Source organism: Periplaneta americana, chromosome 2, assembly GCF_040183065.1.
Source record: "Periplaneta americana isolate PAMFEO1 chromosome 2, P.americana_PAMFEO1_priV1, whole genome shotgun sequence".
Taxonomy (NCBI): Eukaryota; Metazoa; Arthropoda; class Insecta; order Blattodea; family Blattidae; genus Periplaneta; species Periplaneta americana.
The window spans coordinates 31,657,507-31,673,033 of NC_091118.1; the positions used below are offsets into that span (position 1 = coordinate 31,657,507).

A 15,527-nucleotide genomic window follows, 5' to 3' on the forward strand; every position below is an offset into this window, starting at 1 on the left:
TGTCCCTGATATGGCCATGCTAAGGTTTGAGAATTTTTCTAGCCGCCATTTTGAAAAAAAAATGTAAACCACTTTTTTCTTACTCGTTCTCAGTCTAAAGGACTTTCTTAAAACAATTTCCTTTCCCCATAAAAATAGTTTTAATTGCCCAAAAAGTCCCAAATTCCAAATGTCTACCTAGTGGCCATATCAGGAACATGTGCACATGATATGGCCACCCTTGTTCCATGTTCTACAAATCGTGATTGTTTTCAGTTTGATAGCGCAGTTGTGCTAAAATTAAATAATTTTGGTGTAAAATGAATAAAAATTACACTTAATAATCTTTTTTATAATTTAAAAGCGTAGTCAAAACAGGTTTTTCCATAAAAAAAATTAAGCAATGCGTTCTGGTGGCTCCGTGGATGGCTAGCTTGCTGGATTTCGAGGGTAGCTTCCTTGCTATTTTTCTGATGGTTTGCAGGCTGGAAACCAAAGATGATCATATAATATCACCACTGAAACCATGTCGCCATGTTCGTTGTTTTCCAACTAAACCTGTTTTTTCTATATTCTTTAGTTTCTAAGAAATGACATGAAATGAAATGATTAGCCTAAAAATGTCCCGTTAAGGACAAAGGCCTCCTCGTATAGAGGGAGAGCTCTATTTGTCTCACGCGGTGAGCTACTCCGCGTAAGAGTGGAATTGTTCACTTGGTTCACATTCTGCACACTTTGGTATTGTTCGCTTGTTTCTGTCGCACTGGTTTTAGTCGCTGTTCACTTGTCTTCTTATGTTTTTCCAGTCTTCCCTATGTCTTGCTCTGCTTGACCAATGGCTTCCTACTCATTCACTGAAGAGGTCGGCCCATCTTCGGCTTGGTCTTCCGCGTGATCTCTTGCCAATGCGGGGATCCCATAGTGTGACTTTCTGCGTCCATCTTTCGTCTCTAAGTCGTGCAACATGGCCTCCCCACTTCCATTTGGTGTTGGTGGCTTGCAGTGCTGGATCGTCAATTGCTGCCATCTTTTGTAGCACTTCGTTTGGAACTCTGTCCCTCAGTGATAAACCTAGTATCTTTCTCAGCATCTTTCTTTGGCACATTTGGAGACTGTTACGAAGTTTGGCAGTAAGAGACCACGTCTGGCACCCATATAACAGTACAGGAGTTACGCAGGTCTCCAATATTTCTACTCTGAGTTTTTTGCTGAGTGTTCCCTCCAGTACGATGAACTTGAGACTCCAGAATGCCTTCCACACAAGAGAAATCCTTCGTTTTATTTCCTTCTCTGTCTTCTGGCGGAAGGAGACTAGCTGTCCTAGGTATACGTATTCGGATACGTATTGTAGTTCTGCACCATCAATTATTATGGGTGACTCCGGCCCGTTCGACATTACTTGTGTCTCAGTCATATTCATCAGGAGGCCTGCTGATCTGCTGGTGTCGCATAAATCTTGGAGCATTGACTGCAGTTCTCTGGGTGATTTGGCGAACAATAAGACGTCATCAGCAAACCTTAGATTATTTAGTCTGCTGCCGTTGATGTTTATTCCACAATTTCTGTTCCAGTTCAGTTTGCGAAAAATGTTTTCTAATACACTTGTGAATAGTTTTGAGGAAATTGGGTCTCCTTGTCGCACTCCTCTTTTCAGCCTGAATGGTCGTCCTTCGATCTCGGTTTTCACTTTGGCACAGCTTTGATTATACAGTTTATTTAGTATCGTGATGTATTTGTTGTCGACTCTCTGCGTATGTAGTGCTTGCATTACACTCGAGTGTTCAACCGAATCGAAAGCTTTGCTATAATCTACAAACGCCAGGTATACGGTTAAATGAAATTCTTCAGCCTTTTCCATGATCTGGCTTACGGTTTGGAGATGGTCTGCAGTGCTGTACCCTGAGCGGAACCCCGCTTGTTCGATAGGTTGATTTTCATCCAGGATTTTCGTTAACCTTCTAGTAATTATTTTCGAAAACAGCTTGTATAAGTTTGACATGAGACTTATTGGCCTATAGTTGTTTAGGTCATCTTTTGTGCCTTTCTTGTGGAGGAGGATTATCGTGCTGTTTCTAAGAAACAACCATTAAATATCGGACTTTACCTGTTTTGCACTTATGGTATAATTACTTTATTACGACATTTACTACTGTTAATGTAGGACTTTAGTTGTTTTCCACTCACGGTTTAGTTTCTTTTTGAGCGTGAGTGTTGGCAACATGATTTTCCAATTTGAACTGTGAAAAGAGCCAGCTCCGTGTGAACAACTACCATCACCGTAGGCAACACGGGAGCCAGCCAGTGAGCACGCAGGATAACCATCCGCGCAGCCACCTTGGAATCCATCACAGAAACACGCACCGTCTGAACTAGGCTTTACTCTCAAACACCCTTAACCTCTGTTCCTCTCTCAAAATGAGAGCTCAAGTTTCACAACCATATAGAAGAACCGGTACAAGCAAGACATCCTCAACTCTGTAAGTACATTTAGAATAATATTAGATCAACTAATAAACAGGACAGCCTATACAAAGGAAGTGAAGGAAACAAAAAGCATCCGGGAGAGGCAGAGGGCATTCTATACTTGTTTTTTTTTTAAAGATGGGATATGGCAGGAGCGTTGCGATCGGAAAAACAACTGAATATCACATAGCGTGGTAGGCCTGTTGCTATGGTAACAACGGTTGAGTTGCCAAACTTACAGGTCCTACATGGCGAGTGTTTAATAGCTCTCTTGGAAACATTTATTGTGCACACAATGTTAGCATTGGTACGTTTCGTCTTTGATTCTCTGTCCATTTTTGTATTGTTTTCTTACCTTCGCGTCAATTGTCAATTAATGTTTTAACGTCAGCCATCTTAACGACAATTGCTAGCTTCCATCAGCTGGCAGCATGGTAGTCCATGTTGGCAATATGGTACTGTAGTTTCAAGCTCGGCCGCTTAACTGTCATGTCCCATCTTTAAAAAAAAAAAAACAAGTATAGAAGAAAATGAAGGATACAAAGACTAAATAACCGCGACAAAGACAACAGCCCAACGGTCTCCATAGAGACATCTAGCGAACACGAACAGTACATTCCAAGCAGAAATGCGCGACAGGTGGCGACATCTGACGGTGGGATTACTGAGACATCTTGCGAAGAGAGATCTAGCGAACATCTGCAGAAAACACTGAGCGGAGAGCACTGAGCTCTCTGGCGGAAAGACACATGTGGCATCTCCAATTGAAGAAAAAACAAAGCCACTCCCCAAAAACAGGGAAGATGAACGAGAGTATAACCAACAAGGATAAATTTCCAATTTATATATTTTCACTTCGTATACGAGACATAAACATTTACTTTGTCTTTTTGGGATTTACTTCCAAACCTATATCTTTACTTGCTTCAAGTAAAATTCCCGTGTTTTCCCGAATAGTTTGTGAATTATCTCCTAACATAGTCACATCATCTGCATAAACAAGGAGCTGAGGTAACCCGTTAAATTCCAAACCCCGTGATTACTATCCTCCATCAGCATTAATACACTTTTGCCAGTGATTTTAAACAATACCGCACTATAATACCATTCAGTACTACCATTTCGACTCGAATCTCAGCTGGAATGCGCAGGTAAAATATGTCGTAAGAAATTTTCTCAATCTCGCATTCAATGGAAAGACTGAAAAACTAATTTCATTCTTAACTGAAACAGATCTTGATACAGACCCTGGTGATGCCTTATCTTGACTATTGCGACGTTTTGTACAGTAACTTTAGTGTTGAATTTTCATTGGAGTTTCAGCGTGTTCATCATGCTTGTGTCCGTTTCATTTTTAAACAAATTTTATTCCAATATTATTTTAACCACGAATCCTCTCCAAATTAATAAAAAAAAATTGTAATGGATTTATAGTTTCGGTTTGAACATATTAACGCTTTTTAATCTGTATTCTCTCTCAATTTTAATTTTATATTTGTCTGTATTAGAATCCCCTCCTGAGCACGAGACTTACTCATTCAGGAGTGGGCTAGTTTAGCTTACATTGTATTAACTTGTATTCATTTCAAACTTACTAGCAATAAAATAAATAAATGAATAAATGAATAAATAAATAAATAATAACCATAATACTTATATACTGGCTTTTAAGGAACCCGGAAGGTTCATTGCCGCCCTCACATAAGCCCGCCATTGGTCCCTATCCTGAGCAAGATTAATCAATTCTCTATCATCATATCCCACCTCCCTCAAATCCATTTTAACATTATCTTCCCATCTACGTCTCGGACTCCCTAAAGGTCTTTCCCCCCCCGGCCTCCCAACTAACACTCTATATGCATTTCTGGATTCGCCCATACGTGCTACATGCCCTGCCCATCTCAAACGTCTGGATTTAATGTTCCTAATTATGTCAGGTGAAGAATACAATGCGTGCAGTTCTGTGTTGTGTAACTTTCTCCATTCTCTTGTAACTTCATCCCTCTTAGCCCCAAATATTTTCCTAAGAACCTTATTCTCAAACACTCTTAATCTCTGTTCCTTTCTCAAATAATAATAATAATAATAATAATAATAATAATAATAATAATAATAATAATAATAATAATAATAATAAAATTTTAGTACACAATATCACAGCTTTTACGTTAAATTTCTTGTCAAAGAAAACAACATCACAGTTTGTAAATCTGAAACTTTATAAACAACATATGTAGGCCTATACGTAGTAAAGAAGCACATTATAGCGAAAATAATTAACGCAACAGAAACGAATACATAAATTTCATACACGACAACATTTTAGAAAATCAGAATACAAAATATAGTAATAATAAATATATCTTATTGCCAAAAAAAAAAACAGATTTACAAAGGTCTTAGATTTCTTTTTTCCTCTGTCTTTTAATAATATTTTCAATGGATGGTGTAATGGATTTTGGTACAGCAAGCCTCTCTACAGCTCTTAACCTACGAAGTACAATCCGTCACACTTGCTCTTAATTTGTCTTCATTATTTTTGCTCTCCATATTATGCTTCTGGATCGAACTTTAGATTGTTAAACACATTTAATACAAATTGAAATAATACCACTTAGCCTTACGCCCTCATTACAGTGCGTAAATTCAACCTTTCATCACCAACGATATCTTTATATTCTTCAGCATGAAACACATCACAATGCCGCTTGAAATTATATTTTCTGCGTCTGACATGTTTTTACGAATAAGACACTGTCCATCTCCCTACTATGATTCTTAAAAAAAGAATAACAACTTCCAGTCATTGTTAATCTCAGTTCCAGGTTTTTATTTTGCGACATCCTTGGAGATACGTAGTAGGTACTTCACTCCTGATCTGTACGAAACGAACTCCCTACTCTCTCCTTCCCCGCTACCTAAGGTCCGTAACACACTTGCAGAGTTTTCGCCAGCGAGAAATGTGTTGCGAGGAAATTAAAAAATTGATAACATGGATTCAAATGGACGTCCACACACTCGAAGAGATTCTCGCTCAAGGCAAAAACCTCGCGCGAGTTTCACGCTGCAATCGGTAGCGCAACGAATTTTCTTGACACATTTATCAAAGATGTTTGACATTTATACTCTTTATGACGATTGAATGTAGAAAAAGACATCACAGGTGGCGATGAATTGTATTGCTTTTATTTGAAAATGAGGAAAGATGGCTGATAATTGCAGCCAGAAACTTATCGAACTTGTACGATGTCACCCGTAGGCCTATTTATATGATACACGGGATGAAAACTATAAAACACGAAACTTAAAGAAGAAATCTGGAGATTATCTGAAAATAAATAGGGCTATATTTTATTTTGATGGGATTTAATAGTATTGATTAAACATTTGAAATAATGCATCTATATATATCGTAACAGTTTACATAATTTTAATCACAACATAGCAGAGAATCCTTTATCATATCATGAATGGAAAAAAACTGTGGTCCATTGAACCTGAAATAACGCCTAAACGTATCATCATTCAAATCGAAACCAGTGTCCAAAACTCGCCTTTTTTTCGAAAGATACAATGTGATTTTCAGATATTTCTGGCTTTAATTTTAGGCCTACTTTTTCATTTCATTAACAAAATATGTTCATGTAACTCCATTTCCTCATCACCTGAATACTCAGATTCAACATAGCGTTCGTACGTAAGTTGTAAAATACAATATACTCACAGGTTATATATTTAAGTACGACAATATACGTAAATACATAACCTATCATATTTCCCCCAACGAGTCATTACTATAATCAGAAAACTGCTTTCTGCATGAAGGCAGTGCCTAGATGATCATAGCGAGATGTGATCTGTGATAGCGAGAACTCGCCAAGTGTGTGGAGGAGGCTATTCGCCTCTTTCTCGCAACACATTTCTCGCTGGCGAAAACTCTGCAAGTGTGTTACGTGCCTAAGAGAGGGGTAGCAGTCCTTTCCGCAAGGGAACAAATCTGTTTTCATTTGCCCTTACGGGTAAAAAGCTCATACGGGAAGCCAATTGCCAGCCCAGGCTTACACGATCACAATATCGTAAAACAGATATCTTTGAACGCCAGTGTACGTGTAGAAGATTACCTGCTTTGTTCCGAGTCAACAGACAGAACTTACACTATTTACATATCCTGTTATAGCTATTATTTTCATTAATAGTCAAAGCACAATGTTCTCCAGACAATCTCTTGTTTCAGTTACCGTACAAACGCCAAGCGTCTGTCACAGCTGTTCAGAGATCGTCCGCAATCGGCGCTGGACACTGCCATCTACTGGACAGAGTACGTCATCAGACATCGTGGAGCGCCACATCTGCGATCTGCAGCACTTGATCTGACTTGGTACCAATATCTGCTACTGGACGTCATACTTCTGATTATCGCCCTTATAATTGCCTTGGGATTTATTATAATCTACAGCTTTAAAATAATGCTCAAACTGGTGACAGGTAATGTGTCACATACTGCATACTAAAAATCAGCACAGCATTCACTTGTCAAAGTAATGTAATATTATAGATATTTCGTTCACCAGCCGGCGCTCTTTTCTTTTCAGCAAATTTTTACATAGAAGGACGGCTATGGAATTATCATTTTGAGGACGAAACATTAATTTGTGCGAGATCGTGCGTATTTGCTTGTTTTCCTCACAGAACCAATACGCGGTAAGTGTGAAATTCCATATTCAGTATTCCCAACGTAACACTCATAACCATTTCCCTCTTCTTACCGCTTAAGCGCGACATTCATTTTACTGCTTTAGGCTTTTAACATATTATTTTTAGGGACGTTTAACATAGTAATAATTATAAACTGGAAACTTACCACTGCAATTTCACCTAAATTGCAATGTTAATTATTGTTTTTTAAATATTTGCAAAAATTAAGTAAAGCCTACTACTCCACGAAAGTTATTGCATTCCTGATACAAGTAACATTAAGGAAGCAGTGAAAAATTCAAGATTCCAGATGCGGATGTTATTACTGCAATATGTTATATAAATAATATTGTTAAAATATTAAAATGAAAAATAAATCATTACATAACCTTACCGTTTGTTTTAAGTTCGCACTTATAGACTGGGTGAAAAAAAAAGACAGAAGTATATCACGGCCTGCTGGAGTATAGTAAACACAGAAAACATTTTATAGCAACAATGTTGAAGAAAGATATTTTGGTTTTCCGAAGTTGCCGTCATTAAACAGAAACTAAGATGGAGATTTCATTGCAACTAATTAGAAATTCCTCTTTCAGGTATGTAATAAACGATCTTCGCACAAAATAATGTACGATACACGAGCGGTATGTTTGTTTTCATGTTCTCGGAAATTAAAAAAGCTCAACTACGTTTCGCTTTTTCAATCTTTTTCTCGGCCATGAAAACGTCAACATACCGCTCTTGTAACGTATATTACTATTAAACACATTTGAATAAATTACAACGACTAACGAAAGAAATACAACTTTCAACATTATTCTTGCTATGACCGCAATAACAAAAGGTACACTCTCCAATTATGAAGTGTATAATTCTACTTCATATTTTAATATATTTTTTTAACCGAGGAAAAAGGAAGCAGCTCAAAGTTTGAGAGGAATGTGGACACTGTTGTGGCAGCGAGTGTAGCTTTGGAGTTATGATTGAGGGCTGATAAATTCATTGCCATATATCCATAAAAATGCGGTCAGCCCGCGATAAATTGGCAACATCTTTTGGGATATTTGTAATAAAACTTATCATACCAAACAACGGGAAAAAAATGTCGCTTTGCAGATCAGCTATATATTCTTTTGTTGAATATTTTCTGATATTCTCTGTTAACCCCTTTAGGCCTGATGTACATTATAGTGTACATTGTTTCTTTTTTTTTCTTTTTTGGAATGCCTTCGATACTTTTAAATATTTTGAAAAATAAGTGGAGAATATTATTTTTGAAACATTTCTATACCTGAATTAAAAATAAAATTTAAAATTTTGGAGCCCCAGGGGTAAAAATTGTCTCAAAATTTTGATTTTCTGTGAAGACTTGATTTGGGAATTTTGGAACCCCAGAATGATCGTGTGATCAGTTTTTTTTTTTTTTTTTTTTCAATTTTGTTTCATATAAATTCAGGTCTGAAGGGGTTAAATTACATCCAAAACTTATGTAATACACGTACTTTAATATATTGGTGAAAAAGTTAAAGTGATGAAAAAACTTAAAATCTTGAGCCACTATACCAGGCCTGAGCATAAGGGGGAAGGAAAAAGGAAAGAAAATACCCCAACTATGTCACTTTCGCTTACACCGCTTTAGAAACAAATACAGTACACAGTAAGGCACTGTGAATCAGTGGCAGATTTTCGGCGACCAGCGAGGGTCGAAAACTATGATGCCTGCTTATACAATCTGTCACTTAGCAATGCTTGCCTTCTTTTTTACTCTTATAGGTCTTAAACATAACAGTCTATGCCGAGGAATGTGGAGATAAGGGGTAGTCTGCAGTGACTCGATTGAGTTATTAGCACCCATGCCACCACTATACCCTGTCCGTCGAATCTGTGGAGTGCCAGTCACAAAACAAGCCTTCTGTGCGTCATAGCTGGTTGTCCAAAGAATGGTCAGGACGCGAAAGGAGAGCGCGTGGTAGAGTACAGAACACCCTATGTGAATTATTCTTCCTCATTCATTCTTTAGCTTGGGGAAAGGATGGACTTACTTTCGCCCTCTCCCGAGCGACGTCATGCACTCCTTTACACTAAGAATCCACTGACGGAGTTCATGTGGTAACAAAATCTTACCTGTAGGTAAAAGTTCTTAGCTTTCAGTTCACAACTTCAAACTTTATAAACAAGAATAAAGTGTTCTTGGCCCAAGCAATGCAAACATTTTTCACTCACTGAAAGCACATTTGGTGTGTCGGTTTCTGTCACTTGGATTTATTATTTCAAAATATAAATGTTGTGAATTGCTTGTCATTTTCGTGATCGCAGAAATTCTTTAATATGACTACCCTCACGCATATGCAAAGGGACCAGTTGGCTACTTCTAGTTTCAGATATAATTAAAAAAATATGATGGCACAATTAACACAATAAGATGGATCTACAATATAAAAAACTGTCGGTTTCGATTCACGAAACGACTGATTCATCAGGACGCCATGGTACTCGTGATCGTTGGTACTATGTGTATTGATAAGCCTGGAAAACCATACATTCTGACAAGCGAATCATTGGAAGCAGTGAATTATTAGACAATCAGTGAAGTTTTTAATAAAGCCTTGAAAATACTGTGGCCAGACAATCTCTAATATGAAAATATACTCCTATTTGTCACAGATGCAACACCTTATATGGTTAAGGCGGCAAAGTACTTAAGAGATATTTATAAAAATATGGTATACATAACCTATCTTTCACATAGTTGCCATGGAATTGCAGAGGAAATCAGAACACAGTTTCCTCATGTTAACAATATGATTGCAAATGTTAGAAAAATTTTTGTAGAAGTTCCTGTCAGTGTCCATGAATTCAAGAAGCAGTGTACGGATATTCTCCTCTCTCCAGCCCCCTACATTCGATGGGTTCCTGGATGAAAGCCTGTACTTATTATTCTAGTAATTTTAATGAAGTAAAGGAAATCATACATTTCTTTTTTGATAATTCGGTTGCAATAAAACAATCTAAATCTGTTCAATGAACAGTGCATTAAGGAGCAGCTGACACATATTGATTCTAATTTTGGTTTTTTACCCGTATCCATCGCAGCTCTGGAAAGGTCTAGCTTCAAATTAACTCACAAAATATCAATGACTATTACACTTTTATTACGTCATACTACTTTTGACCGATAAAACGGTGCGAAAGAACGTATTTCAACCAATCATGGCTGCTTATCGCACAATTTTATCGCGTCCCTAGCATTTGTTTAATTTTATCACTACCCTAGCATTTGTTTCTTTGTTTGCCAACATTTCAAACTGCATTGGTCTGGACGTCAAAAAAAAAAAACAAACAAACAAACAAAAAAACGAAAAAAAAAAACAAAACAAAAAAAAAAAAAAACAGAAAATTACAAACCACTCCAGTCGATGCACAGCAGTTTCAAATATGACTCGCATTGGCATTCAAGAACAAGAATTAATAAAGAACACTGGTCATACCTATGCATCTTCCCTGAAATCCTATTTACAAATAAATGAACAGCACCATTCGAAAATCCTGAATAAGTTGAGGAATACACCATTTACATCAACGAGTTCCACTTCTTTTACGCACACGTCTAATATAAAACACTAACACCAACCACTAAAACATTCAAATTTGAAAATTGTACTTTCAATAATTGTTTTTTTTTTAATTAGTCATGTTTATTGTTTATGTCATCATCGTTAATTAAAACTATTCTTGTTTATTTCATCATCCCTAATTAAAACTTTTCTAACACTTGTTTATATTATTTAGGTTATGTTATAGCTTCTGCTATATGATATTATGGATAGTCACGTATCAGAGATTGTTTAATACTAAGATTTATTGAAAATCATCTGTAAAGTGACGTTGATTACTGGGATCCGGATAATCGAAGTGGAATGCAACTGTTTTAATAAAAATGAATTTGAATCAACAAAGCCTTCTTGACTAGTAACCGTCTACAGAGTTCAATGAAGATTCCATAGTTGGCACACCTGATAACATCACATAATCATAACCTAACCAACGATCATAACACACCACTGCCACCTAGCATGCATCTAGCGTAATATTTGTAATGTTGAGATGGTACAATAATACATTTGGAGACAGTTGCATTTTCGTAAGTCAATTAATATTTTATTGTATTGGAGTACTACGTTACTTATAATCTTTATATACTTTCTTCTAATCGTGTAATAGTCAATTAAATCCCACTCAAGTTTTGATTTTCTCTAAATAAATCAAAACCTCTAGTGAGATTACTGTTAATAAAGAGCATTGCGATTAATCTTAAATATACGAATGAAAATATAGGAAACCTAGTCTTTCAAAAAAGTGAAGACGTGTTACATAATTCTGGATATAGCACTCTACGCACAATTATTATTGTTGACACTAGCAAAAATTAAAATCGAAAAATCGAAAGAGAATTGGGAGGACAAATTTAAAAGGTACGCAAAACGCGTCCTTGCAAGGGGTTGGGGGCTGTACAAAACTAAGTATGTGAGTTCCAAGCCTGTTGGCCACTAGTCTCACTCCGGGTTACGCTGCTTCACTGAAGGAGCTCTAGAAAATTTTGAAGGGGAAGCCGAAATTGGACGTAACCTCTTAGGTACCACATACGCGAGGGGGACTGAGATTTGATCAAGTGATCACGCAACGGGGCGAGGAGGAGATGGCTGGTGTTTGCCGTTAGAATGACGAGACGCTGTCATCTGTTGTTCGATGACAAAGCATGTGAAGGCCGTCGGAAGAAGCGCAGTGAAATCTAAATCTGTAATTTGAGAGGTCCCTGTCCTTTCAAATTGCGACTAATTGAGTGACCGCGTAAATTTAAAAGACAATTTATAGGTTCTGAACTAGGGCATACGTCGTTCATATTAGAGGGGAATATATATGGGGAAGGGGATATAGGTCCGTGGCCCATTTCTTATAGGGCTCATCCCGACATTTGTCTTAGCGCCTTAGGAAAACCACGGAAAACCTTAGGCAGGATGAGTTGTCTCAATATCAGAGACTAGCCAGTTGGCTCTTAGGTTGAATGACTCTATGAGTCGATTAGAAAATTAAGTGGTACTGATTATTTAAATTATTATGTTCCTTTTACATCGACAGACGTGGAAACTAATTTTTCCACGTTCAAGACATTGTTGGCACACAATCGGAAGTTTTTCTCCTTTGATAATTTGAGGAACATATTGTGTATCACAACACAGCATAATGAATTGTAAAAATTGCTATTTACATGTTATATGTATTAGTTTCAGCATTTCATTGTCAATTTGAGTGGACATCATAATTATTATACAGTGAAAATAGAAAATAAAAACACATAACTATACAGCATTTGAAATACAGTGTGTACCCAAGGGCAGGTCTTTCACTGCAAACCCAGCTTTCTCCAGTATTTCCTACTTTCTGCCCTCTTTGTTTCCTCACAAAATCAATATATCTTAAAGTTGTTTTTCATCTGATATCTTCTTCTACCCCGAACTCTTCTCTCGTTCACCCTTCCTTTCAGTGCATCTTTCAGTTGGCAGTTTCTTCTCAGCCAGTAACAAAACAAATTCCTTTTCCTCTTCCTCTTCCTGATCAGTTTCAGCATCCTTCTTTCTTCACAACTCTTTCCAACACAGCTCCACTTCTCATTCTGTCTGTCAACTTCGCAAGTTCCATTCTCCTCCATATCCACATTTCAAATGCTTCTATTCGCTTAGTCGTAATGTCCATGTTTCTGCCCCATACAATACCACACTCCATACATAGCACTTCACTAGTCTCTTCCTTAGTTCCTTTTCCAGAATATGGAATACTAAATTCTATTAACAAATATTACAAGATTAACAAAATTGCATAGTCAAAATTATCTCTACTAAGGAAAGCTAAGAACAAGCCTTCAGCATTTTCATTAGACGAGCAATATTTAATCTAGATGAAATGTCTCTCACGTTTTTTCTTGCACTTATTTATGGTTTCCTTACATTGCATTTTCATTCCATTGTTTTATAAGTTTGCTTGAAGGTAAGGTTTGTCCTCCTCCAACAGGTGCCAACACTAGTAACGAAACAGAAAACCAGATTATAAAGCTGGAATGCTGATAGTGCTAGTATTCATATATGTGACACACTGATATTGTAAGTCATAACCTCAAAACGTAAGCTAATTTAAAACGAAGTGAATTAAACATACATTGCTGTATTACCTAGATTATTTCTCTTTAAGATTATATTTATATATTTCGAACCTTGATTAATAACAATGTATATTAAAGAAAAAAGCTACCGCCAAAAATTTCACTTTCCTCGAAAACACAATAATGATAAACATTTCAACATTTCAGCGTCTAACTGTAAATTAAGATATTCCCGCGAATGAGAGTATCAGTGCGTAGTAACTTGGAAGGCTTCCGCTAGAACACAACACCTTCCAGGTCGTATATCCCACTATTTTATATTTGTACTCTCACTTCATCTGTGTAACACTCTTCTACTCATATGTTTTAATTTTGAATAAATTTAAACTCTTGAACTCTTCTATTCCTTCGTACCTGTCGTCTCGCTTCACTTACCTTTCTTCCCACCATAATCTGAACACACGCTCTCGTCATGAAACAATACTAACAATACCATCCCATCGCACCTCCTCATACTCATCTTCTTTCACAATAGCCCTGCCAAGACTCTGGAATTCGCTACCTGCTAGCATCAGGGACTATCGAAATAAAATTGAATTCAAACGAAAACTTACTAGGCACTTGGTCAGTAATTGATTACTTGTAAATAGTTTCTTTAATCTACCACAAAATATTTCAATATTCAGTAATTTCATCACTATACAATTTTGTTATTCTAGATTTAATTTGTAATTCAGTAATTATAAAATATTCTTTGTTTCACTATGATAAATTATCTAGCTTTAATTATTCAGGTAATCTTTTCGTACTTTGATTTTATTGTAATTGTAAATTTAATACTAATTGTAATATTATTTGTAATTGTAATTGTAAATTTAATACTAATTGTAATTTTATTGTTGATATTGTAGTTGGAATCTCCTGGTAGAGGGGCAGAGAAGGCCTGACGGCCTTATCTCTACCAGGTTAAATAAATAAATACTAAATACTAAATACTAAAATACGTCTACAATTCTTGCAGATTTATTTCATGATTATTATGTTTCTTTATCTTTTTATTTTCCCTTTGCATAAAAGTTGAACACAATTATTTCAGAGGATACACATTTTTTTAACTTATTTTCATTATAAACGAAAAGGCTTAGTACTTACTAATTATATAGAATGTGCTTATTTAAATACATGTGTGGATATTGTATGCTTCATTAAACAATTATTGCTGAATTCCACTAACGAGTTACGTAATTTCTCGTACAACCGAGAAGCCGCCACTGCAATACGGCTAACCGTCTGCAGCTATCAATGCTGTAGCGTGATTGCTTGTAAAAGATGCCAGCGTGTTCAGCGGCGCATACCAAGGGAATGGAATGTGGATCCTCCTACACGCAACTGCATTTACGAGTGGGATAGAACTCTACGAGATAATGGAAGCTTGATTTCAAAGACAGGGAAACATTCTAAAAAAGTATGTGGCCGAAATGACTGTGGATCAGGTGCGTGAATCATTTGCTAGAAGCCCACGTAAATCCATTAGGCAGGCTAGTAGGGAACTGCAGATGCCTCGTTCAACAGTTCACAAGATTCCGTATGCGTGCTTACAACTCCAGCTCCTTCATCAACTCAAAACAGATGATTGTGACAAGGGAGTTAATTTCTGTCCTGAGGTGATTCGGCGTATGGATGAAAATCCTATAGGTATATCCATGGGTGGGCAACTCGTGCTCTCGAAGTGTGAACACAACCTCGGTACAGGTAGAACGGACTCTGTACTGTAGTGTCTGTATACAAATTTGCTCGCGTCTGCAGTAAGTGGCGGCTCGTTTTAAGTGAAAAACAATATAATCCCCAGATCATTTCCCTTTAATGATGAGTCGAAAGAGAAAGATTTTTTATTATGAAGGGAGGTAAAGCTTCTATTGTGTTCTATTACACTTTCTTACGCACGACATTTTTGTAGTGCTCGGGAAAAGTGGCACAAGTCAAAAATGTTAATTTTACAGAAGAAGGAAAAAAACTGTCTTCACATTGATTTATGTCGATTTGATTTTCTTCTGTATGAATTATTGTACTGGGAGAAATACTTATGTCTCTTTTTCCAAGCGAGCAGATGTTCCGTAAGTTGTCAATAAATTAATAAAAAATATTTGTGGAAACTGACTTATGCCACTTTTCCCAAACACTGCAGATTTTATGTTACAAATAAACAAAGTGAAGGTTTTACCCTAGATCATATACG

The 15,527-nt window shown here is 36.7% G+C and overlaps 1 protein-coding gene across 1 annotated transcript in view; it reads left to right on the forward strand.

The window, feature by feature from the left end:
- LOC138691832 (UDP-glucosyltransferase 2-like) overlaps positions 1 to 7,967 on the forward strand; it is a 33,538-nt gene extending 25,571 nt beyond the window's left edge. Inside the window, exon 5 of the mRNA XM_069814331.1 lies at positions 6,677 to 7,967. Coding sequence (XP_069670432.1) covers positions 6,677 to 6,953 — 277 coding nt within the window. The 3' untranslated portion in view covers positions 6,954 to 7,967. The remainder of the gene's footprint in view (positions 1 to 6,676) is intronic.
- The last annotated feature ends 7,560 nt before the right edge of the window (positions 7,968 to 15,527 follow it).